This window comes from Chelonia mydas, chromosome 27 (assembly GCF_015237465.2).
Source record: "Chelonia mydas isolate rCheMyd1 chromosome 27, rCheMyd1.pri.v2, whole genome shotgun sequence".
Classification (NCBI taxonomy): domain Eukaryota; kingdom Metazoa; phylum Chordata; order Testudines; family Cheloniidae; genus Chelonia; species Chelonia mydas.
This window is the reverse complement of record NC_057860.1, coordinates 3,573,101-3,597,174: the sequence shown is the minus strand read 5'-3', so window position 1 is coordinate 3,597,174 and position 24,074 is coordinate 3,573,101. Positions and strand designations below refer to the sequence as shown.

The 24,074-nt window shown below is 58.0% G+C and overlaps 1 protein-coding gene across 1 annotated transcript in view; it reads left to right on the top strand.

The window, feature by feature from the left end:
* LOC102943899 (alpha-2-macroglobulin-like protein 1) overlaps positions 1–24,074 on the top strand; it is a 63,646-nt gene that overhangs the window by 27,602 nt on the left and 11,970 nt on the right. Inside the window, exons 11-27 of the mRNA XM_043536975.1 lie at positions 1,523–1,687; positions 2,778–3,008; positions 3,429–3,492; positions 3,638–3,783; positions 4,626–4,775; positions 5,415–5,594; positions 9,187–9,310; positions 15,587–15,743; positions 17,532–17,757; positions 18,890–19,016; positions 19,564–19,685; positions 20,239–20,290; positions 20,898–20,972; positions 21,371–21,547; positions 22,018–22,099; positions 22,380–22,536; positions 23,775–23,849. Of these exons, the coding sequence (XP_043392910.1) occupies positions 1,523–1,687; positions 2,778–3,008; positions 3,429–3,492; positions 3,638–3,783; positions 4,626–4,775; positions 5,415–5,594; positions 9,187–9,310; positions 15,587–15,743; positions 17,532–17,757; positions 18,890–19,016; positions 19,564–19,685; positions 20,239–20,290; positions 20,898–20,972; positions 21,371–21,547; positions 22,018–22,099; positions 22,380–22,536; positions 23,775–23,849 (2,310 nt within the window). The remainder of the gene's footprint in view (positions 1–1,522; positions 1,688–2,777; positions 3,009–3,428; positions 3,493–3,637; positions 3,784–4,625; positions 4,776–5,414; positions 5,595–9,186; positions 9,311–15,586; positions 15,744–17,531; positions 17,758–18,889; positions 19,017–19,563; positions 19,686–20,238; positions 20,291–20,897; positions 20,973–21,370; positions 21,548–22,017; positions 22,100–22,379; positions 22,537–23,774; positions 23,850–24,074) is intronic.

Sequence of the window (24,074 nt, the reverse complement as noted above, 5' to 3'; positions counted from 1 at the left end):
CCTCCCTTTCCCCACTACTGACAAGTCTATTGTTATGGTCTTGACAGTTGGGGTGGAGCTGAGGGGAGGAGGTTTAGTGGGGGAGGTTTAGGTTGGATATTAGGAAAAACTTTTTCACTAGGAGGGTGGTGAAGCACTGGAATGGGTTACCTAGGGAGGTGGTGGAATCTTCTTCCTTTGATATTTTTAAGGTCAGGCTTGACAAAGCCCTGGCTGGGTTGATTTAGTTGGGGATTGGTCCTGCTTTGAGCAGGGGGTTGGACTAGATGACCTCCTGAGGTCCCTTCCAACCCTGATATTCTATGATTCTATGAGGGTTGTTTGGTTGCTCCTCCCCCTTTATGCCCTTGGTAAGGGTGTGCCCAAAGGAGGCATGCAGGGCGCAGGCACAACCAATGGCCACTGGAGGCTAAAGCATTCAAATCTGCATCACATGGGGCAGATACGCACCAGAAGTGGAGCACATGTAGGCACCACATCTCAAAGAACTCCAGTTACTAACAGGTAAGTACCTTCCCTTTGTATTATGTGCTGTACACACACATAAATTTACCCAAGGCAGATTATCTTATTGCATTCTCGACAGGTGCCCAGCCTAGGAAAAGTGCGTGACACTTTGTTGAAGGACTATCATGGAGCAGATCTCAAGATGGCAATCTAGTGCCATCAATATTGATTGTCTCTCAAGTACCGGCCCACCCCCAGAGAACAATGTTATTTCTACACAAGGGCCTGCAGGTGGGGTGAGCACGTCTGGGGGAGGGGGAAGGAGTTTTCCAGCTGAGCACATGGCAGAAGGGTCCAGAGAGGCTCTACTTAAGAAGGGGCGCTGCTCTGTGCAGCCGTGCCGACCATCGCCACATGGCAGAAGGACTGGCTGGAGACAGACAAGGCAGGAGGGATTCTGCCCAGCCTCAACTGTTGACAAACCCCAGAGTCAGGGGCAGGATGAGATCAGACTGGAGAAGGGTGCTCATCAGGACGTTTGTTCTTTGGCAAAGATCTGTAACTCTTGAGCCGTCTCCGTGACTGTGGTTCAGAAATTCCTTTGTTAACCCCAAGTTCTTTGCTTTCCTACCACCTTGTCCCTAAGGGGTTAATCTGGAATCCCAGAGTGGCCACAGCTCAGGTGAGACTCTGAGAGAATGTGTGCAAGCAAAGCAACGGGGTGGGGGAGGAGGTCTGAGGCCCTGGTTTCAGGGTCTGAGAGCAGTTGGACTGCAGAGTCCCACATCCCAAGGGAGGGCTCAGTCAAGGGGTCAGACAACCTGTTACCCCTCAGTGCTCACCCCAGCACCCCCAGCTATTCCAGTCCTGCCCCAACTTCTTCCCAGATCTGCTAATGCCCCTCAGTCCTCAGCCCCAACGCCCCATCCCAGCCCTGGGCTTTCCCAGTGCGTCTCAGGGCTGGATTGCATTGTCCCTTTCTGCCGCCATCCAGCTCTTTAGCCCCTAGTGGGCAACACTCTCCCAGGAGTCTGCTCCCTTGAATGGTGCGTCTCCCCCTTTCTCTCCGGCTCAGATGCTCCTGAAGACGGCAGATGGCTCTGCACTGAAGAATGAGAAGCTGCAACTCTTTGTTAGCTACGGAGACGTGAGGCAGGACCAGACCTTCCTGACGGACGAGTCTGGCAGAGCCTCCTTCGAGCTGGACACCTCCGGCTGGACTGGGAGGGTCACTCTGAAGGTAAGTGACGGGCATCCCAACACCTGTGGGGACCCTGCACTCCAGCCTCTGATCATCTACTCTGGACTGGACACCCGCACTTGATGTACGAGGGCACCCAGCACTGGGCCCAGCAACTCAGGGGTTGCTGCATTGCTTCTGTCAGGCTGCTTCATTTGAACCACGGGGGTTTTCCATGTCACTCATGTTAAGTGCTGAGAAATGTTGTTTTTGCTGCGATTACGCTGTCTAGGCTGCTAAGCTGTTACAGCAGCTCAGTGCTTCTGTTCTTGGAGCTCCGTGTTAGCAGCACTAGCAGAGAGTGCCGAGAGACCACAGGCACGGTTCAGCGGCAAAGGCACTTGGCTAGGTTTATTGTCAGTGAAGCACAGTCCTAGCGCCTGGGCTCCGTGGTTACAGGTACACTAATGTATGTATGCGCATGACAATGGACCAGCTCAGTCAGCAGCGGGACTGTCTGCTGCTCCCTCGGCTGGACAAAGGTGCCCTTCCTATGACTTCCCCCTTTTATACATTGATGCAAACAAGTTACGTATGAAACTCCTGACATGGTTAGTTACCCACCCTACACCTTTTACCTGCTGGTTCAAACAAAACATCCCCATTCATTACTCTGTCATCCCATTCTTATCTTACTTCAGGTCGGCGTGTTCCTGTACCATCTCCAAGGATTGTGTTTATGCCGTTACTTGAGAGCTCTAGGTTAGGGTGTACCTGTGCTTGCCTTCTGGAATGTGTTTACTTGGACACGTACTACTTCTTAGGAAAGCCCATGTTTTAGCAATGCTAGTCATATCTTTGCCAAGTTCTTGTACCAGACAGTGGACTTGTAAGCAGGCGTCTGCTTTATGACAGGGCCTGAGTTTTGCTCATAGCATGGCCTGGCTATGCCGACTGTGGTTCAGGCCTCAGATCTTACACCAGGCCCAGTGCTCCAGATTCTCTCTCTTTCTACTCTAACTCTTGTGGACACAGGGCAAGGGGTCTTGAAGGAATCAGTTAGCAAAGCCTGCCCTGCCCCGGCAGCATTCCTGTCCATGCTGGGCACTCTGCATCCCTGATGATCCCCATCGCTCTCTCTATCCCCCAGGGGCAGTTCAAGCAGGTGGATCGCAGCTATGTGTATGGGAGAGTCTCTCCCAGTTACCCAGATGCCTATCGTCACCTGGAGCCCTTCTACTCCAAGAGCCAGAGTTTCCTGAAGATCCGCTCGCTGGGTGGGGTGCTGCCCTGCGACCAGGCCCAGCAGCTCCAGGTGGATTATGTCATTGCTAGGGAGGCCCTGGGGAACGGGTCCAGGAGCCTGGATTTCATCTTCCTGGTGAGCCCCATGCTGGGAGACTAAAGTGTGTGTGTGTGTGTGTGTGTGTGTGAGCACAAGGTGTGTGTGTGAGCATGAGATGAGCTATCAGTGCTGTGACCCCACAACAGACCAGTGGGCAATAGAACAGTTCCTTTCAATGACAAGGGTGGGGCTAGATCAAGGCGGGGCTTTTCTCCTTTTCCCACTCGGGGCTCTGGTTACAATCTGGTCTCAAAGTGGGGGCTGGCTGACCTGGGGGGCTGGGAAATAGGATACCTGCCTGAATATGCTTTCTTGCTCCCCTGCCATGGCTCAGTCCATGAAGTGGAGAGGCCGCACCCTGCCCTGACTCCGGCCTGTGTAGCCATCCCCACATCAGGGAGTTTGTCAGCCCCCGATATAGCATCTGCTCAGTGACTCCCGTCTCCTCCTCCGCAGGTCGTGGCCAAGGGAGCCATCACCAGGATCCTCCACGAAGGGCTGGACCTCAGGGAGGGGGCTGGTAAGTGGCAGGGGAGGGGTCACTGCAGGGAGGCCCCTGCTCCCAGGAGCAACTGGGGATTGAGCCCCTGAGCAGGGGCCAGGCTGGGGGAGGGGGCTCTGCCTGCTGGGCCTGACTTCCCCTCTGTGTTTCCCACCATCCCTAGGGCTGAAGGGCTCCTTCTCTGTGGAGCTGCCCATCGGTGCTGAGCTGGCACCCACTGCCAAGGTGCTGGGTTACACGGTGCTGCCCGATGGCGAGATGGCTGCCGACAGCACCCTGCTGCGCATGGCCAAGTGCCTCCCGAACAAGGTGAGCCTGGGGCTCGGGGCGGAGGAGCCTTTGGGGTGGGGGAATCGCTCCCTGCCACATAACAGGAGCCCTGAGCAGGGGCATCACTGGGTGCCCTCGGCTCCTCCCTTCGCTGGCCTTACAGCAGCGCCAGGGTCGTTGCACCCCCATTCCCCTCACCCGGGGTGTCTATGAATAACTGGTTTCAGAGTAACAGCCGTGTTAGTCTGTATTCGCAAAAAGAAAAGGAGTACTTATGGCACCTTAGAGACTAACCAATTTATTTGAGCATAAGCTTTCGTGAGCTACAGCTCACTTCATCGGATGCATACCGTGGAAATTGCAGAAGACATTATTATATACACAGACACCATGAAACAATACCTCCTCCCACCCCACTCTCCTGCTGGTAATAGCTTATCTAAAGTGATCATCAAGAAGGGCCATTTCCAGCACAAATCCAGGTTTTCTCACCCTCCGCCCCCCCACAGACAAACTCACTCTCTTGCTGGTAATAGCCCATTCAAAGTGACCACTCTCTTCACAATGTGTATGATAATCAAGGTGGGCCATTTCCTGCAGGAATCCAGGTTCTCTCACCCCCTCACCCCCCTCCAAAAACCACACACACAAACTCACTCTCCTGCTGGTCTCCATGAGCCGTCCCATGGGGGCGCTGAATGAGCTTGGGCTGCCTCAACCCCCGACCCCCAGCACCGACTCCCAAAGCCCCAACTCTTCATCCAGTGGGGTCTGGGGCCAGAGTGTCCCTCGGTGCCTGCCCCCGCCCCTGCCCTGGCCTGTCTCCTCCTGCCCCTGGGGGTCTGTCTCCCCCTCCCCTCTGACACGCTGTGCCTCCCCAGGTGAAGCTGGCCTTCTCGCAGGACCGGGCCCTGCCGGGCTCAGAGCTCCAGCTGCGGGTGCAGGCTGCCCCCGGGTCCCTGTGCGCCGTCCGCGCCGTGGATCAGAGCGTGCTGCTCATGAAGCCCGAGGCCGAGCTCAGCGTCGACACCGTGAGTCCAGAGCAGCTTGGCCGCTCGCCCGGCCACCTCCCCCTCAAGTCCTCCCCCCATGCAGGGAGGGGCGATGCATGGCTGCTGGGGGACCTCGAGGCCACCTCTCCCCGTCTGAGGGCTTCTCCCATGGCATTTGACAGCCCCTAACTCTGGGGGGTCCCCACTTGCCTTGCCTGTTCTCCCATCAGCCCATGCAGTGCCCCGCTCCCGGCACCCACTCCCCCCGGCTCTAGCTGGGAACATGGAGCTCGGAGCTGAGATAATGGCCGGGGTAACCGGAGCTCGCTCTCCAGGGCAGAGCTGGTCCCCAGGGGCAGGGGCAGGAGAATTCCCTGCCCCCCATGTACAGAAGGGGACAACTGGCCAGGTGCACTGTGGGAGGCTCTACCTTCCTCTGCGGCAGCAGGAGTTGCCCCTGCCCAGGTGATAGTAAGGAATGGATCTGGGGGAGCTGCAGCAACAGACGCCCATGCGGGAGATGGAGTTGGGTGCTAGGGCTGGATGGAGGGAGGCATCTGTGCTGGAGATTGGCCAGGGCAATTGGGGAGGTTTGTGGGGTGGTGCATCAGTGAGAGAAGGGGCTGGAATTGGGCCCTGGCTTAGCTCACACACCTCATGTTGTCTGTTTATTTTTAGGTCTATAACTTGCTCCCCCATTTTCCCCAAGGAGACTATCCCGCTGGGGCTCGAGAGCACGAGTCAGGCAATTGTCCATATTTCCCTGGGTACCCTGGATACATGCGTCCCTGGTGGCAGCATCACAGCAGGCCCTGGCCTGCCCAGTTTTCTGACAGTGACTCCTACCATTTATTTAAGGTAAAGTAAATGTGTAGGCCAGAGCGGGATGAGGCCACAGTTGCTGAACCGGAGCCTCAAAATCAGAGAGAGAAATATACGTAGGTATTGGGGCCAGATCCCCAGCTGGTGTAAATGGTCCCACCACCATTGGAGTCCAAAGGGCCAGATCCCCAGCTGGTGTAAATTGGAGTCAATGAAATGACACCGATTATGCTGAGGTCTGGCCGATAGCAAGAGGGACATGGTAGTGCTAGCTTGCCTGAAATACCACTGATCATGAGCAGCTGTTGACTCACCTGTGGACCCTAGAGAGAGCTGAGAAACTCGCCCTCAAGTAGGCTTGTCCCTTCGGTAGAGATCCCAGAGGTTGGTGCTGGGCTATCGCTCCTGAGTGCGTTTCAAGGTCCTGCCTTGTCTCCCACTCCTATCCAGTGTGTCTGTGCAGTGCCAGGAGGGTGAGTGAGGGGCGTAGCTTGCAATGCCTTCTGTCTGCTGCCGACGTGCAGCTCGTTGTGTCCACCACACTAAGCCACAAAGGTTCAGTTGAGTGCTTACCCAGGGTCCAGTTGAGGCTGGGGCACAGCAGAGCTATCCGGCTGTTCAGGTAAGGCTGAGATTAGGTTGGGGAAAACAACCAGAAGAGATGGCAGAGATTGTATCAGCCCCTCCCACAGGGAGGTCACCCACAAGTTTGCAATGTGCAGGTCACAGTGACTCTGTAGCTGCTTTGAGTTGATCAGATAGCAGCAGTAGCCAGGACGGCATCTCTCCATATAAGTCTGACCAAACTCTTGCAACCTTTTCAGTGTGGCGTGGACCTTGCTACCGTTATCCAGGCCTTTGTCACCTCAAGACTTGGGTTACTGCATTGTGCTCCACAGGGAATGCACCATCAGTCCATTCAGAGACTTGGGCTGGTGCAGAGCTCTGTAGCTGTGGCTAGTCGGGGGGCACAAATGAAAGATTCTGGGGGGGTCACTTGCCCCCCAGACTCCTCAGGATGCCTGTGGTGGGGATGCAGCAGCACTCTCGGTGTGTCTGTGCAGTGCATGGAGTGAGGAAGCCACAAGCAATTCATTCAGACCTGCTAAATCACTCTCTGCGTTTGCTGGAAATAAGCTTTAAGGTTATTCCTGAGTGTTACTTAGTGCTGTATAATATAGCAAAGATGTTACTCTTGCCCCTAAAAAGTTAAAATCTATGTTCTACAATATCTGAGAAGCAAAACCAAGTAAACTTGAAGTTTAAGTGAGCAGTTTTTAATGCCCCGCCCCTCCTCTGAGGTTCTGCCCCCGCTCACTCCATACCCCCCTCCCTCTGTTGCTCGTGGTGGGGCGAGAAGGAGTTCAGAGTGCGGGAGGGGGCTCCAGGCTGAGGCAGTGGGTTGAGATGCGAGAGCGGGTGAGGGCTTCAGTTGAGGGGTTTGGGGTGCAGGAGAGGGCTCCGGGCTAGAGGGTGCAGCCAAGGAGTTTGGAGTATGGGAGGGGGCTCTGGGCTGAGGCAGGGGGTTGGGGTGTGGGAGGAGGTACAGGCTCTGGGCTGGGGGGTGCGGGTTCCGGAGTGGAGTCAGAAATTAGGGGTTCAGGGTGCGGGAGGGGGCTCTGGGCTGGGACTGAGGGGTTCAGAGGGCAGAAGGGGGATCAGGGTTGGGTTGGGGCATGGGGGGGAGTGAGGGCTCTGGCTGGGGGTCTGGGCTCGGATGGGACTAGGAATGAGGAGTTTGGGGAGCAGGAGGGTTCTCCAGGCTGGGATTGAGGGGTTTGGAGGGCGGGAGGGGGATCAGGGCTGGGGCAGGGGGTTGTGGAGAGGATCAGGGGTGCAGGGTCTGGGAGACATTCACCGCAAGCAGCTCCCAGAAGCAGTGGCATTTCCCCCCTCCGCCCCTCCGGCTCCTACACGGAGGCTCGGCCAGGTGGCTTTGCACACTGCCCCGTCTGCCGGCACTGCCCCTGCAGCTCCCACTGGCCATGGTTCCTGGGGGCAGTGCTTGGGGCAGGGGCAGGGGCAGCAGAGGAGCCAGCATGTAGGAGTCAGAGGGGGACATGCCGGCTGCTTCCTGGGAGCCACGCAGCGTGGAGGCTAGTGGTGCTGTCCGGAGACGCCAAAATCCCTTTTTGACCTGGTGTTCCAGTCAAAAACTGGACACCTGGTCACCCTACACCTCTGGTGGGGACGCCCAGTAGCGAGGACAGCAGCACTCTCCCTATGTCCCTGCAGCCAAGGGGAGGGAGGAAGCAGCAAGGTGGCTGGCTGCTGACTGAGCTCTTCCCCCACACATGGGGCTGCTGCGCCTTCTCTGATGCTGGAGTCCCAGCGCTGCTGCCTGCCTTGCAGACCATCTGCCCAGGTGAGTCAGGGAGTGGAGGCAGAGGCAACACATGTGACTCCAGGAGCAGGGAAGGTGCAGCAGCGCCAAGTGGCGGGAGAGGAGCTCAGCCAGCAGCCAGCCACCCTCGTGCTTCCTCCCTCTCTGGGCTGCAGGGACACAGGGAGAGTGCCACAGTGGTGATCAGCAGAGCTGCTGGAGTTGAAGCCCCCTGTGTTAAAAAAGGAGGGGGAAACTGGCTGTGGGGTGTTCTCTGCAGAAGGCCCTCAGTCTAGTTGGGGAATCATAGAGGATTAGGGTTGGAAGAGACCTCAGGAGGTCATCTAGTCCAATCCCCTGCTCAAAGCAGGACCAACCCCAACTAATCATCCCAGGCAGGGCTTTGTCAAGCCGGGCCTTAAAACCTCTAAGGATGGAGATTCCACCACCTCCCTAGGTAACCCATTCCTGTGCTTCACCACCCTCCTAGTGAAATAGTGTTTCCTAACATCCAACCTAGACCTCCCCCACTGCAACTTGAGACCATTGCTCCTTGTTCTGTCATCTGCCACCACTGAGAACAGCTGAGCTCCATCCTCTTTGGAAGGTAGTTGAAGGCTGCTATCAAATCCCCCCTCACTCTTCTCTTCTGCAGATTAAATAAGCCCAGTTCCCTCAACCTCTCCTCGTAAGTCATGTGCCCCAGCCCCCTAATCATTTTCATTGCCATCCGCTGGACTCTCTCCAATTTGTCCACATCCTTTCTGTAGTGGAGGGCCCAAAACTGGATGCAATACTCCAGCTGTGGCCTCACCAGTGCCGAACAGAGGGGAATAATCACTTCCCTCGATCTCCTGCCAATGCTCCTACTAATGCACCAGAAACCTGAGTCACCAGAACATGTTGACCTTCGAGGTCGATAGATGCTGCAGGGCCCATCTGTTTCTCCGGCACTTGGGGATGGGTTTGGGGAGCGCAGAGTGGCATGACAGTGAGTGGGGTATTTTGTCGAATTGAATTGCTAGACTGGTTGTTCGTTGCATTGTCCAGATTGAGCCGTGCGGCTGGGAGGGTTGTTTGTGTCATGAGTTGCTGTTATGAGAGCATCTGGACTTTAGAAGACTTGCCTCCTCTCATCCAAGCAAACTCACAGATATAGAACCACACTCTTGGGACTGCTAGTATTTCAGCTTTATTGCTTCATAGTTACTTTCCCCTTTAATGGCCAGCGAAAAACAGCCCCTTACTGCCTCTTGTGCAGTTTTTTGCTGGTTGTATTGTTTTCCCTTCTTTCCTTTTTCCCAGGATGCGGCTTTGAAAATTCTCACCAATGCCAACACCAAGAAACCTTTTATCTGCCCTGATATTCCGATCTTCAGATTCAGCAGTCAACCCAACTTTAACCGCGGCCCACCGGGAAGCCCGATGGGTGAGCTCCCATCCTTCTTGTTTCTGAAATTCTCCCTGAAGAGCCAGAAATGGGATTGGTCAGGCTGGGGAAAGCCCTCAGAGTCGCTGGGGAGAGAGCTCTATGAAACCGTCTGCCCGGAGTGAAGCAGCACTCAGAAAAGCCAGCCCATGTTGGTGGTGGGTTACAGAGAATGTGTCTCAATGGCGTTAGAGAGAGCACTGACCACCTTCATGCGGAGCCCTGCACTCAGTTTTGGTTGTTGCTCCTGAGCTGAGGAAGGCCTAGAGAAGGGCAATACAGATGGGGAATTTCATGGCAGAACGAAGGTTGTTTAGTCTAGGAAAAAAAGAAGAGAAGGAGGGGACTTTGCTGAGATGTTTCAGATTCTGATGGATTTAGAGAAAAGAGCTCAGTCCCTGCTTTGGATCCTGCCCCACAATATGAGACCCAGGGGACATTTGCTTGAATGAACAGACAGCTGGGAGATTTAGAACAAATAGAAATAAATTCTGGGGGATTCACTGAAGCTTCAGGAGTTGTGGAGTCAGATACTGTCTCCACTGCTAGTAAACCCCTCTGGCTGGCTTATGTCAGCTGACTCACGGGGCTCAAACTATGGGGTTGTTTAATTGCAGTGTAGACATTCAGGCTCAGGCTGGAGTCTGGGCTCCGGGACCCTCCCCCACGCAGGGCCTCAGAGTCCAGGCTGCAGCCTGCACCTGAATGTCTACACCTCAGTTAAACAGCCCTGGAGCCCGAGACCTGCAAGCCTGAGTCAGCTGACACAAGCCAGCCACGGAAATATACTCAGAGAGCTGGAGCTGTGCAAGGCTATCAAATCTCTTCCTTCGGGACATCAGCTAATCACTGCAGGGGTCAGGAAGGGCTCATGATTGGTTTGTTTATTTTGATCTGTTCCCAGCTTGGACCAACAGCCGGGACCAGATGTAAACTTTATAAACTGCACAATAATCAGACCCACCTAATGTCAGAGCCACTGCCAGGGCATTCCAACTCCACCTAAACCCAAGTTACAATCCCTACTCCCAGCCCATCAGAGAGGGGCAGGATCTCGGATACCTAAATCCCAAACCACAGAGAATTTTATATGTAACCCTTCTGCCCATCAGAGTTGGCAGCAACAAGGGCCGGGTCCAATATCTAGGGGATCCATTCCAATAGCACAATGCAAACCGGCTCGAGCCCCCACCCAGTGACCTGGGACAAATATATACCACCCCCGCTGGGTGCCTCCAAGAGGCAATACTTCCCCTCTTGCAAGCACATAGTCTGAGTATAGCAAAAAGCCTTTTAATAACAGAGAGAAACAATGTGGCATTATGTTGTGGAAACACCACCAACAGGATTCATAACACAACCCATGAGCAAAAAACCCACTCCAAGCAAATTGGGGCATGCCCTTTCCCTTTGGTTCTTGAGTCCAGCAACCCCAAATCACCCAAAGTCCCTAAAGTCCAATGACCCAAAGTCTCTGTCCCTGGTCAGGGCAGCCCCAGAGTTCAAAAGTTTATCTACAGAGCTTTACCTCCCAACCTGGGTGGAGATGGGGGCGGAGGCAAGAGGCACCTTACATGATCTGAAGCTGACCGCCCCACAGCTCCATAGGCCTTCGCTCCGCGAGCCGCCCCACAAACTGCTTCGCTCAGCCCCGCAGCCCACACGCAGCTCCCACCGTCCCACAAACTGCTCCGCGTCCCACCAGCCACTCCCGCCGTCCTATGAACTGCTCCACCAGCCTGTCCACAAGGCACTCCAGCCATCCCGCAAACTGCTCCACAATATATCTTCAGGCTCCCCCACTACTTAACACAACGCTCAGTGATTTCAGCTCTTAGTCAGTTCAGCTCTTTGATGAATTCAGCTTGTAGTAGGGGAGCCTCAGTACTGGTACACCATTAGCCCCAAGTGAGCTCAGCAGCCTGTAACTAGACTCCTAATGGAATCAAAGGTTTCAGAGTAACAGCCGTGTTAGTCTGTATTCGCAAAAAGAAAAGGAGTACTTGTGGCACCTTAGAGACTAACCAATTTATTTGAGCATAAGCTTTCGTGAGCTACAGCTCACTTCATCGGATGCATACTGTGGAAAGTATAGAAGATCTTATTATATACACACAAAAAGCATGAAAAAATACCTCCTCCCACCCCACTCTCCTGCTGGTAATAGCTTATCTAAAGTGACCACTCTCCTTACAATGTGTATGATAATCAAGGTGGGCCATTTCCAGCACAAATTAGATAAGCTATTACCAGCAGGAGAGTGAGTTTGTGTGGGGGGAGGGAGGGTGAGAAAACCTGGATTTGTGCTGGAAATGGCCCAACTTGATTATCATACACATGGTAAGGAGAGTGATCACTTTAGATAAGCTATTACCAGCAGGAGAGTGGGGTGGGAGGAGGTATTTTTTCATGCTTTTTGTGTGTATGTAATAAGATCTTCTATACTTTCCACTGTATGCATCCGATGAAGTGAGCTGTAGCTCACAAAAACTTATGCTCAAATAAATTGGTTAGTTTCTAAGGTGCTACAAGTACTCCTTTTCTTTTAATGAAATCAAAATTAGCTCTGATATTCCACAGTAGACAGAGGAGGAAGTACAATTAGCATGTAAAGCCTTCACCAAGGGGCCCATGCCACCAAGTATTAATACCTATCCCCAGCCTCTCTCAATTCACAGAGTTTTGGAACCCATGACCCTTGCCTAGCGAGTGCTACTTAGTTGATGGTGAGTCCCTCCATCATAACAAAAGGCCAAGTACAGTTCCAAGCACAGTTCCCATAATCAGGGTAATAACAATTTATTCTTCCTGCCCCAATAACAGAGACACTGGGGATCCCACAGCAGCCAAAGTGACCATTTGGGCAGCTATGGCCTCATTCTAGGTGGGGTGGGTGTGCCTATGCAAATGAGACCAGCCCCTGAAGTTCTTTTCCACAACTTGCCACACCTCACCACCAGATGTCAGGGTGGAGCTCATCCTGACACTGCTTACATATAGATTCAAACAAATACTTTGAATGACAACCAGAAATGAACGGGAGGCCCGTGCTGTCTCTGGAGCCCCTTCCACAGAGCACCCCCAAGCAAGCAGACAGCCACCTTCCGCACTCTCGAAGGGATTCCCCCCTGCTCTGTCCTGCACAGCTAGTGCATTCTGGGTATTTTTTCTTCCTCTGACATTAACCACAGCCAGGATCCTGGAGCAGGTGGGTCAGCGTTTTGATTCAATTTGGGGAATCCTGGGGTATGTCTAATCCAAGAGGCAGCAGCCAGTGGGGACGTCCTTCTACATTATACCTGCTTTATTGCCACTTGGGAAAATGTCTAACGCTATGTGGGGGAGGGGAGGGTATTGTTGTGTCTAACACTGTGAGGGGGAGGGTGTTGGTGTGTGTGAGGGGCGGGCGTTGCCGTGTCTCATGCCGTGGGGGGGCGGGGTGTTGGTGCGTGTGAGGGGCGGGCGTCGCCGTGTCTCACGCCGTGGGGGGGCGGGGTGTTGGTGCGTGGGAGCGGAGGGCGTCGCCGTGTCTCACGCCGGGGGGGGGGCGGGGTGTTGGTGTGTGCGAGGGGAGGGCGTCGCCGTGTCTAATGCCGTGGGGGGGCAGGGGTGTTGGTGTGTGCGAGGGGAGGACGTTGCCGTGTCTCACGCCGTGGGGGGGGGGGGGTTGGTGTGTGTGAGGGGCGGGCGTTGCCGTGTCTCACGCCATGGGGGGGCGGGGTGTTGGTGTGTGTGAGGGGCGGGCGTCGCCGTGTCTCACGCCGTGGGGGGGGCGGGGTGTTGGTGTGTGTGAGGGGAGGGCGTCGCCGTGTCTCACGCCGTGGGGGGGCGGGGTGTTGGTGCGTGGGAGCGGAGGGCGTCGCCGTGTCTCACGCCGTGGGGGGGCGGGGTGTTGGTGTGTGCGAGGGGAGGGCGTCGCCGTGTCTAATGCCGTGGGGGGGCAGGGGTGTTGGTGTGTGCGAGGGGAGGACGTTGCCGTGTCTCACGCCGTGGGGGGGGGGGGGTTGGTGTGTGTGAGGGGCGGGCGTTGCCGTGTCTCACGCCATGGGGGGGGCGGGGTGTTGGTGTGTGTGAGGGGCGGGCGTCGCCGTGTCTCACGCCGTGGGGGGGCGGGGTGTTGGTGTGTGTGAGGGGAGGGCGTCGCCGTGTCTCACGCCGTGGGGGGGCGGGGTGTTGGTGTGTGTGAGGGGCGGGCGTCGCCGTGTCTCACGCCGTGGGGGGGGCGGGGTGTTGGTGTGTGTGAGGGGCGGGCGTTGCCGTGTCTCACGCCGTGGGGGGGCGGGGTGTTGGTGTGTGTGAGGGGCGGGCGTCGCCGTGTCTCACGCCGTGGGGGGGCGGGGTGTTGGTGTGTGTGAGGGGCGGGCGTTGCCGTGTCTCATGCCGTGGGGGGGCGGGGTGTTGGTGTGTGTGAGGGGAGGGCGTTGCCGTGTCTCACGCCGTGGGGGGGCGGGGTGTTGGTGTGTGGGAGGGGAGGGCGTCGCCGTGTCTCACGCCGTAGGGGGGCGGGGTGTTGGTGTGTGGGAGGGGAGGGCGTTGCCGTGTCTCACGCCATGGGGGGGGGGGTGTTGGTGTGTGCGAGGGGAGGGCGTCGCCGTGTCTCACGCCGTGGGGGGGCGGGGTGTTGGTGTGTGTGAGGGGAGGGCGTCGCCGTGTCTCACGCCGTGGGGGGGCGGGGTGTTGGTGTGTGCGAGGGGAGGGCGTCGCCGTGTCTCACGCCGTGGGGGGGCGGGGTGTTGGTGTGTGGGAGGGGAGGGCGTCGCCATGTCTCACGCCGTGGGGGGCGGGGTGTTGGTGTGTGGGAGGGGAGGGCATCGCCGTGTCTCACGCCGTGGGGGGGCGGGGTGTTGGTGTGTGTGAGGGGCGGGCGTCGCCGTGCCTCACGCCGTGGGGGGCGGGGTGTTGGTGTGTGTGAGGGGACGGCGTTGCCGTGTCTCATGCCATGGGGGGGTGGGGTGTTGGTGTGTGTGGGGGCGGGCGTTGCCATGTCTCACGCCGTGGGGGGGCGGGGGTGTTGGTGTGTGTGAGGGGGAGGGCGTCGCCGTGTCTCACGCCGTGGGGGGGCGGGGTGTTGGTGTGTGTGAGGGGCGGGCGTTGCCGTGTCTCACGCCGTGGGGGGGCGGGGTGTTGGGGTGTGGGAGGGGAGGGCGTCGCCATGTCTCACGCCGTGGGGGGGGCGGGGTGTTGGTGTGTGGGAGGGGAGGGCGTCGCCGTGTCTCACGCCGTGGGGGGGCGGGGTGTTGGTGTGTGTGAGGGGCGGGCGTCACCGTGTCTAACGCCGTGGGGGCGGGGTGTTGGTGTGTGTGAGGGGCGGGCGTTGCCGTGTCTCACGCCGTGGGGGGGGCGGGGGTGTTGGTGTGTGCGAGGGGAGGGCGTCGCCGTGTCTCACGCCGTGGGGGGCGGGGTGTTGGTGTGTGGGAGGGGAGGGCGTCACCGTGTCTCACGCCGTGGGGGGGCGGGGTGTTGGTGCGTGGGAGCGGAGGGCGTCGCCGTGTCTCACGCCGTGGGGGGGCGGGGTGTTGGTGTGTGTGAGGGGCGGGCGTTGCCGTGTCTCACGCCGTGGGGGGGCGGGGTGTTGGTGCGTGGGAGCGGAGGGCATCGCCGTGTCTCACGCCGTGGGGGGGCGGGGTGTTGGTGTGTGTGAGGGGTGGGCGTTGCCGTGTCTCACGCCGTGAGGGGCGGGGTGTTGGTGTGTGTGAGGGGCGGGCGTTGCCGTGTCTCACGCCGTGGGGGGGTGGGGTGTTGGTGTGTGTGGGGGCGGGCGTTGCCATGTCTCACGCCGTGGGGGGGCGGGGGTGTTGGTGTGCGTGAGGGGAGGGCGTCGCCGTGTCTCACACCGTGGGGGGGGCGGGGGTGTTGGTGTGCGTGAGGGGAGGGCGTCGCCGTGTCTCACACCGTGGGGGGGCGGGGTGTTGGTGTGTGTGGGGGCGGGCGTTGCCATGTCTCACGCCGTGGGGGGGCGGGGTGTTGGTGCGTGGGAGCGGAGGGCGTCGCCGTGTCTCACGCCGTGGGGGGGCGGGGTGTTGGTGTGTGTGAGGGGCGGGCGTTGCCGTGTCTAACGCCGTGGGGGGGAGGGCTCTTGGTGTGGGTGAATGTGGAGGGGGTAGTGTACCTAGTGGTGTTTTTGTGAGGGGGAGGGGCATTGTTGCAGGTAGGAGGGTTGGTGTGGGGGAAAGGCCTCTGTGCCCCTAGAGATGGGGGGGGGGGAAGGGCCTGGATGTGCCTGAAGCTGCCTGTGTGCGGTGACAAGCCTTGCTCTTCCCTGTCGCACTTTTCTAGACTCTTCATATAGAGCCGGGATTTCGAGGGAGGACCTACTCGTAGGGCATGGTGGGTTAGGTAACGCCCTGCCTGAGCCAGAGCCCAGCACCGAGTCGGAGCCAGCGCCACGTGCCTACTTCCCAGAGACGTGGCTGTGGGACCTGGTCCCCGTTGGGTGAGTGAGGAGCTCCTGCAGACCTTCCCTATGGAGCAACCTCCATGCCTGGCCCTCTAAAGCAGTGGTCCCCAAACTTTTGAAGGTTGTGCCCCCTCTTCCCCTTGCCCCCACCCCTTGCCCCCACTCTGGAGCTGGGGTCAGCTGGCTCCAGGGGGTGGGAGCTGCAAACTGGGGTAAGGGAGCTGAGGCTGCAGCTGGGGGTGGGGCTGGGGCCAGGAGCAGGGCCAGGGACAGAGCCAGGGCCAGGGGCTGAGGCTGGGGGCGGAGGCAGGCGCAGAGCCGCAGCCACGCTGCAGTGGGGGCCAGCAGCCAGGCCTGCAGCCAGGTGCGACTCTGCTCCTGGCCTCACCCCTGCACCCACCCTCCACCCCGGGCTGGGAACGAAGCGGTGGCCAGAGGCCCAGGCTGAGGGCGGGGCTGGGGTCCGCGGCTGGGGGCTGGCAGCCAGGTCCCTCAGCCGGGTGCAGAGCCGTGCCAAGGCTGGGGGCGGGGCTGGAACAGAGCTGGGTATAGGGCAGGGCTGGTGGCGGGGGGCAGCCATGGCATTGCATCACATTTCTGGCCTCCACATTCCTAGGGCACGCTGAAGGTAGATTCAGCCCCCCGCTTAGAGGAGAGATACCTTTGTGCTAGCCAGCAAACACACTTCCATGTGGCTTAGGGCTGCTTTAAGCCCTCTGTGTGCTCCTGTAGTAGCCCAAAGGGGCCTTATCAAGGGCAGAACTGAGTCCTGTGTCTAAGCTTGGCAGAATTCAAATTTAATTTTTTATAATTATAATTTTGATAGATAATATTGCTGTTTATTTTTAAGGTTTTTTTTTCAATTTTTATCAATTTAAATGTTCACAGTTGCACAGAATTATGGGCTTTAAGCAATGATTTTATTTTATCTTTATCTATTTGAATTTTCACATTTGCAGAAAATGATGGGAGGTCAGACAACAGGGCAGGCCAGACAGCAATTATTTAATGACAATAGACATTGGTAGTGGCTTTCACTCGGAGGCCAGCAGGCCTAGTGGACAGGTCATGGCTCAACAGTTTTTCCTACCCCAAAAGTCCTGGGATGGGCTTCTCTGATGGTGCCAAGCCGTCCAACAGTGGTACGTTGTTCCCCAGATGAATGGGCGGAGGGGAAGGTAGTGGGACCAGGCCCTCCCTTTTCACCAGGTCCTGGCCCAGTGCACAAGGAAAAGAGGCATGGAGTGCCTCACTTGTCTCTTCCTAGCATACCTGACCAGTCTTCTGTCAGTTACCTCTGCTTCCGACCTCCCTGCTTTCTCTTCGGCTTGGTTGCAACCTCTATCCCCTGCTAGCGGGGAGTTACCAGTCAGTCCCAGCAGCTCAGTTGGTCCAATAAGTGATCCCCAGTCCCCCTCCTAGTGTTCAGTTATTCTCCCTCATCCGCCTGCCCTGCTGTTAAGGACTTGGGGGGCGGGGGTTAGACGGCTGTTCGTCTGGAACCTCACCTTCAACCTTGCCGCCTTGGGTGACTCTGCCAGGAGTTGAGACTCCTGACAGCATCGCTCTCAGGATCATGGGAACACTCATGCCGCTCCACCACATCAAGGTCACAATTCTCTGGGACGGGGACATGAATTTGGAGGATGCCTGTGCGTAAATTCTTTCAATGTGGAGACACCGTTGTACACAAGGGACACTCCCTGGCATTCGATATTACTGTGCAACATACAGCTGCCATCCAGAGGCTGAGGTGGGATGACAGACAGAGAAAACCTGAGTTGCACGTTTGTCTAAAATTGCTTTGTGTCTGTCCCGGCCCAGCGAGGGGGGCTCCAAGGACGTCCCACTCTCGGTACCCGACACCATCACGGAGTGGAAAGCTGGGATGTTCTGCACGGCAGAGGTGGGCTTTGGGCTCTCCCGCACAGCCACCTTCACGGCCTTCAAACCCTTCTTTGTGGAGCTGGCCTTGCCGTACTCAGTGATCCGGGGAGAGGCCTTCGCCCTAAAGGCCACCGTCTTCAACTACCTGCAGCAGTGCATCAAGGTGAGCGCCGCCCGGGGCTGAGCTGCTGGGGCTGGTGACCTGGGGCTGGGGAGCTGGGCAGTGGCGCAGGCTAGCAAGTGGCACTGGCAGTCACTGGCTGTGACCTGGATGCCCCACAGTAATTGTGTGACCACTGGGGTAAACACATCATAGAATCATAGAATATCAGGGTTGGAAGGGACCTCAGGAGGTCATCTAGTCCAACCCCCTGCTCAAAGCAGGACCGATCCCCAACTAAATCATCCCAGCCAGGGCTTTGTCAAGTCTGACCTTAAAAACTTCTAAGGAAGGAGATTCCACCATCTCCCTAGGTAACGCATTCCAGTGTTTCACCACCCTCCTCATGAAAAAGTTTTTCCTAATATCCAACCTAAACCACCCCCACTGCAACTTGAGACCATTACTCCTTGTTCTGTCATCTGCTACCAGTGAGAACAGTCTAGAGCCATCCTCTTTGGAACCCCCTTTCAGGTAGTTGAAAGCAGCTATCAAATCCCCCCTCATTCTTCTCTTCCGTAGACTAGACAATCCCAGTTCCCTCAGCCTCTCCTCATAAGTCATGTGTTCCAGTCCCCTAATCATTTTTGTTGCTCTTCACTGGACTCTCTCCAATTTTTCCACATCCTTCTTGTAGTGTGGGGCCCAAAACTGGACACAGTATTCCAGATGAGGCCTCACCAATGTCGAATAGAGGGAAACGATCACGTCCCTCGATCTGCTGGCAATGCCCCTACTTATACACCCCAAAATGCCATTGGCCTTCTTGGCAACAAGGGCACACTGTTGACTCATATCCAGCTTCTCGTCCACTGTAACCCCTAGGTCCTTTTCTGCAGAACTGCTGCCGAGCCATTCGGTCCCTAGTCTGTAGCGGTGCATGGGATTCTTCCGTCCTAAGAGCAGGACTCTGCACTTGTCCTTGTTGAACCTCATCAGATTTCTTTTGGCCCAATCCTCCAATTTGTCTAGGTCCCTCTGTATCCTATCCCTACCCTCCAGCGTATCTACCATTCCTCCCAGTTTAGTGTCACAGTGAGTGGGGCCTGGCCTGATCCCCAGAGGAGCCACCTCTTGGGCTGGATCTGGCGCGTCCCCCACAGCCCTAAGGGGGTTCTCGTGTTGGGCCCCACAGGTGCGGCTGACGCTGGCGGAGTCTGCGCAGTTCCAGGTGCAGGCAAGTGAGGACGGCGCCTACACCAGCTGCCTCTGTGCAGACGAAGGGAAAACCTTCCAGTGGGAGGTGACGGCGAGCAGCCTGGGTAAGGGGCGCAGGGGGCTCTGTGCTGGAGGGGAGGGGCAGGGAAGGAGTGGGGGGGCTCTGCACAGCGGGGGGGCAGAGGGGGTGCTGGAGCCTTTGCACTAGGGAAGCAGGTAGGGGCCTTTGGAGGCTCTCCATGGGGGGACAGACGGGTAAGGGGCATTGGAGGCTCTGTTCTCGGAGTGAGAAGAAGGGCGCAGGACAGGGTCACTGAGGGCGTGGTGCAAGGGGAGGGGATGAGAAGAGCTGCTGGGTTGAAGGGGCTGAGAGGACGCCCCAAAAGTGAAACCCCTTACTGCCTGCTTGCAATTTCCACAGTCACCACTTCCCTCTGTCCTTTCCTTCCCCTCTGGCCTTCTCTCCCCCATTCTCGCTCTCTCCATTTTCTTTCTTTTTCTACTTTTCTCTCCCTTCTTCACCACCCTACCCCTTCAAGTATCCTCCCGCCCTCAGCCCCGGGGTTCTCTCTGCCTCAACCCGGGGTTCTGTCTCCCTTGGGCAGCGGCGTTGGTCTGTCTAACGGGGGCATCTCCCGCCTTGCTCGGCAGGGGAGGTGAACTTCACCATCAGCACCGAGGCGCTGCACACCGAGGAGCTGTGCGGCAATGAACTGGCCGTGGTGCCGGTCCAGGGGCGAATGGACACCGTTATAAAGCCCCTGCTGGTCCAGGTCAGTGTCTGGTCAGGGCCTCTGGGCAGAGCACAGATCCCGTGCCTGTGTCTCACCCCCTGGTAGCCGTGGGCCGAGTCTGCACTTGTGACTGTTCTTTGTCCTGCCACAGAAAATAATGTCCCAGCACCGCACAATCGGCCTCCCAGACCCCGACCTGCACTGGCCCCGTCACACGGCCCCGTCACAGCGAGATCAGGGAGCTGTCAGGAGAGTCCTGGGGTAGATGGAGATGGGGGTTAGCCCCAAGGGGGGTGGTTGAGTGTGACACGTGGGAGGGCTTGAGGGGGCGGAGGGAATTAGCAGAGGGAAACTCTGTGCTGAAGAGGAAGAAGTGGCAAGATCTGCTGGGCTGGGAGCCGTCTCCCCGAGGAAGGGACAGGAGCCCCATCGCTGGAGCGCTGAGAGCTGGATGTGCCTGAGCCCCACAGCATGGGCTGTAGGGAATGATCCTGCCCTGGCTAGGGGCACTGGCTGACCTAGCAGGCCCTGTCAGGCTGTGACGTGCACGGTCCCTCGTCCTGACCTTCTGTCTGATGCTCCTTCCCAACAGCCGGGGGGGATCCTGGAGGAGAAGGCGCACAGCTCCCTGCTCTGCCAGGAAGGTAGGATCCCAGCGCCTGTGCGGGGCTCAGTGGGTGTCAGTAACGCGGGGAGACGCCCGAGCCGTCACTTGGCTGCAGCACGTCAGTGATGACTGGGCCGCTGGATGGCTCAGCTAGGGGCACAGGAGCGGCCAGACCGGACCAGGGGGCATCCAGACCAATGTCCGGCCTGGGACAGGGTCCAGGCCCAGCTGCCCGGGGAAGATGCACCCCCTAGTGGGCAGTTATGGAACTGTCTGCCACAGGCCAAAGGCTCGAGTACGTCCAACTCCTGCTCCCGAGTGTCACTGGACCCCTGTTGCGCCAGCTCCTCTCCCCGTCAGCCTGGCCCCTGTGTGTAGGATGCTCCCTGCAGAGCTCATCACACCGGCTCTCTGGGGCCAGGAGAGGGACCGAGTCCCACAGGCAGGACCCCACACTGTGAACCCCCAGCCCTCACCCTCAAGGGCACGTATATGCCACGGTGGGAGGAGTTTGGGATTGAGAGAGGGGCTGTGACTGGGCGAGAGACCCGAACGGTGAGGAATGGAGGGATCCGATTGGCTGGAGGCAGGGGCAGGTTCCCAACAGACCTTTAACGGTGTGTCTTCGCCTTCGTGTTACGCAGCATCCGAAGAAATCTCCTTGCAGCTGCCTGCGAACGTCCTGGCGGGGTCCGAGCGGGCCCACGTGACTGTCCTGGGTAAGGAATTCCCGTGCCCCCTCCCTGTCAGGGCACAGTGCCCTTCGCCAGCCAGCCCGTCTGTGGCCCAGCGCTCTGATCAGAGAGGCTGGGGCATCATGGATGGAAAAGACCAATGAGGTCTAGTGGGTGCCTGGGGCCGGAGCAGGACTGGTCCCTGTAGTCTGTGCTCCAGGGCCTCGTCCCCAGCAAGGGGCAATAGACTCCTGCGGTGATGCCATGAAGCTGTGCCAGGGCATTGGCATCTTACCCATTCAGCACCACGTATCCACGTAACCCCACCAGACCGGAATCGAACTGGCCCCCATGAGCCAGGGCTCCACAGACATGGTGTTAGGGACGGGGCAGCTGTTGCGCAGCATGGTAATTCTCTGCTTCCCCGACTCCCTTGGTGCCAGGAGACATAATGGGCACGGCTCTGCAGAATATAGATCGCCTGCTGGCCATGCCCTACGGCTGCGGAGAGCAGAACATGGTCCGGTTCGCTCCCAACATCTACATCCAGCAGTACCTGGAGAAGAGCGGGCAGCTGAGCCCGGAGATCAGACACAAGGCCCAGGGATTCCTCCAGAGCGGTGAGTGTCCTCCCGCCCCTGCGCTCCCAGAGCATGGCGGGGCCATGTGAGGGCCGTGTCCATGCCACCTCCAGGGCCCGGATTCCAATCCAGCCCCAGATCAGCGCCCTGGCTGGCTCTGGGGGCCAGGGAATCCGGGTGTCCTTTCATATCTGGGGCACCAATTCCGAGCCCTAGGTCATAAGGACTGTTTGACTCAGGATTCAGGGAATGGGAGAGGAGCCCTTTCCCCTCTAGGGGGCGCTGGTTGGGATCTAGCCCCGGCTCGGGCACTGGTGGGTTTCGGGGGATCAGGGCACTATTCAGCCTTAACTCCATTCCCTTATTCAAACCTACCCCGGAATCTCTGAGTCTCAGGGTCGTGGGGGAGAGGAGGGCTAGCGGGCCCCACGGGGCGCAGGCTGGGGGTGGATTCTAGCCCCTGGGAGTGAGCGGATCCAGGACTCGCTGTCTCCCTCCTGTCCCCGCAGGCTACCAGCGCGAGCTGCTCTATAAACACAACGACGGCTCGTACAGCGCCTTTGGGGAGAGCGACGCCGTGGGCAACACCTGGTGAGGGGCCGCACGGCACGGGCAAGTCAGGGCTCTGGGTGGGCAGGGCCTACCGTGCTGCAGCCTGACCCCCAGCCCCTCTGCTATCCCAGTCCTGCTTCCCACACAGGTCTGCCCCACGTACTCACTCCAAATCCCCCCCATTCCTGTCCTGGGCTCCCCTGACAGCTCTGCTCACCTCCCACAATGCTGACCCCCAGCCCCGTCCCCCATGCACCTCCCTCCTGGCCCGCAGCATCACCGGCAGAGTGTCCCTCTAACGCGGTCTCTCCCCGCCCAGGCTGACGGCCTTCGTTCTCAAGTCCTTTGGCCAGGCCAGACCCTACATCTCCATCGATGAGAAGCACCTAGAGGACGCCCTAGGGTGGCTGCAGCGTCACCAGCTGGAGAGCGGCTGCTTCCGCAGCGTGGGGAAGCTGTTCAACAATGCCCTGCAGGTGGGAGTCTGGGGGGATGGGCTGATGGGATGGGGGAAGAGGGGATAATCTGGGGAAGGGGATGGGGGCCCCTCATGGCAGCTGGTTGTTGTTACTCGGTTTGGTCTGGGGGATTTCCCTTGGTTTTTAGCAACGGCTGAATGGGTTGAACGGCCGAGGCAGCAGGTTATTGCACCGAACAAGGGAGCAGCCCTGGTCCAGCCACCCCTGGCTCCTGTACAGCCCGGTCTCCCTGCAGGCGCTGAGCAGACCCCGCATTCATTGCATGGCATGGAGAGCCTGATGGGCAGGACCCAGCCCAGCCCTGAAGTCATGCAACTCCCACAACTCCCCATGTGGCTCAGTCAGCAGGGCAGCTGCAGTGCATCATGGGAGATGTAGTCCAAAGGAGCCCAAGTCTATAGGGGAACGGGGGCACAAGGCCGGTGCAGCTGAATGTTGAACCGGTTTGCAGTGGAAGGTTTCGGTTCAGGTTGCCAACCCAAGAGGCTGCGATTTGGGCCCCACCGACCCACAGCAGAATGTTGTGTTTCCATTTTCCCAACAGAAATCAAAATGTTTCAGCAAAAATAACATTTTCTCTCAAAGTTTTGGTTTTGTGGAAACTGCATCGTCTGTGGAGAAATCATTTCAGTAGGAAATTCCCACCCAGCTCGAGTCACAGCCTAATTCCTGCCACTGCCCTGGAGTTTGCAGGGATCCAGGACTGTATGGGAGGGGCCGGGGCTGTACCCGGCTGTTTGGGAGCTAGAAGGAGACAAATTTTAATCAAACGCATGGGGGGACTATTTAATAAGCAGGAATTCGCCCAGCAAGGGGCAAATCCCTCAGCCTCTGCAGAAACAGCCCCTGGTCTTCACAGGAAATCTGGCAAATGTCAGTTCAAACCAACTTAACAGCCTCTGGTTCCAGGGGGCCTCAGATATGATTTTATACTGAAATTTTATACAGCTTTGACAATGGAGCAGCTACTGGCACTGCCTCTCCCTATAACAAAGCTGTGGAACTCACTGCCACAGTGTGGCCTCCCTGGCTGCTATGACTGGGGGCAGCTGCTCAGGACCCAGAGGGCCTGACAGGTCCCAGCAGGAGGCAGGACCCAAACCCAGCCACTCGGAGCACTGGAGCCGGTTCTGTTCTGGCCCAATGGGCCTGTCCTTAGCAGCGGCTCACCTGTTCCTGGCAAGGTGGCCCACAACTCGGTCTGAGCCGGCTCCCGGTGTCTCCATCCCCCTCAGGGCGGCGTGGTGGACGAGCTCTCTCTCTCGGCTTACATCACGGCGGCGCTGCTGGAGCTGGGGCAGCCGCTCACGGTGAGGCCAAGCCCTGCTGTCCCAGAGGAGGGGCCAACAGTTGGGGGGAATGGAGATTGTTGGTGACAGTGAGGGGGGAGTTAGTGCCACGGAAGGGTTTGGGGTGAGACGGGGGAGTCATGGGGGGTTGGTACCAGGGAAGGGTTTGGGGTGAGACGGGGGAGTCGTGGGGGGTTGGTAGCAGGGAAGGGTTTGGGGTGAGACGGGGGAGTCGTCGGGGGTTGG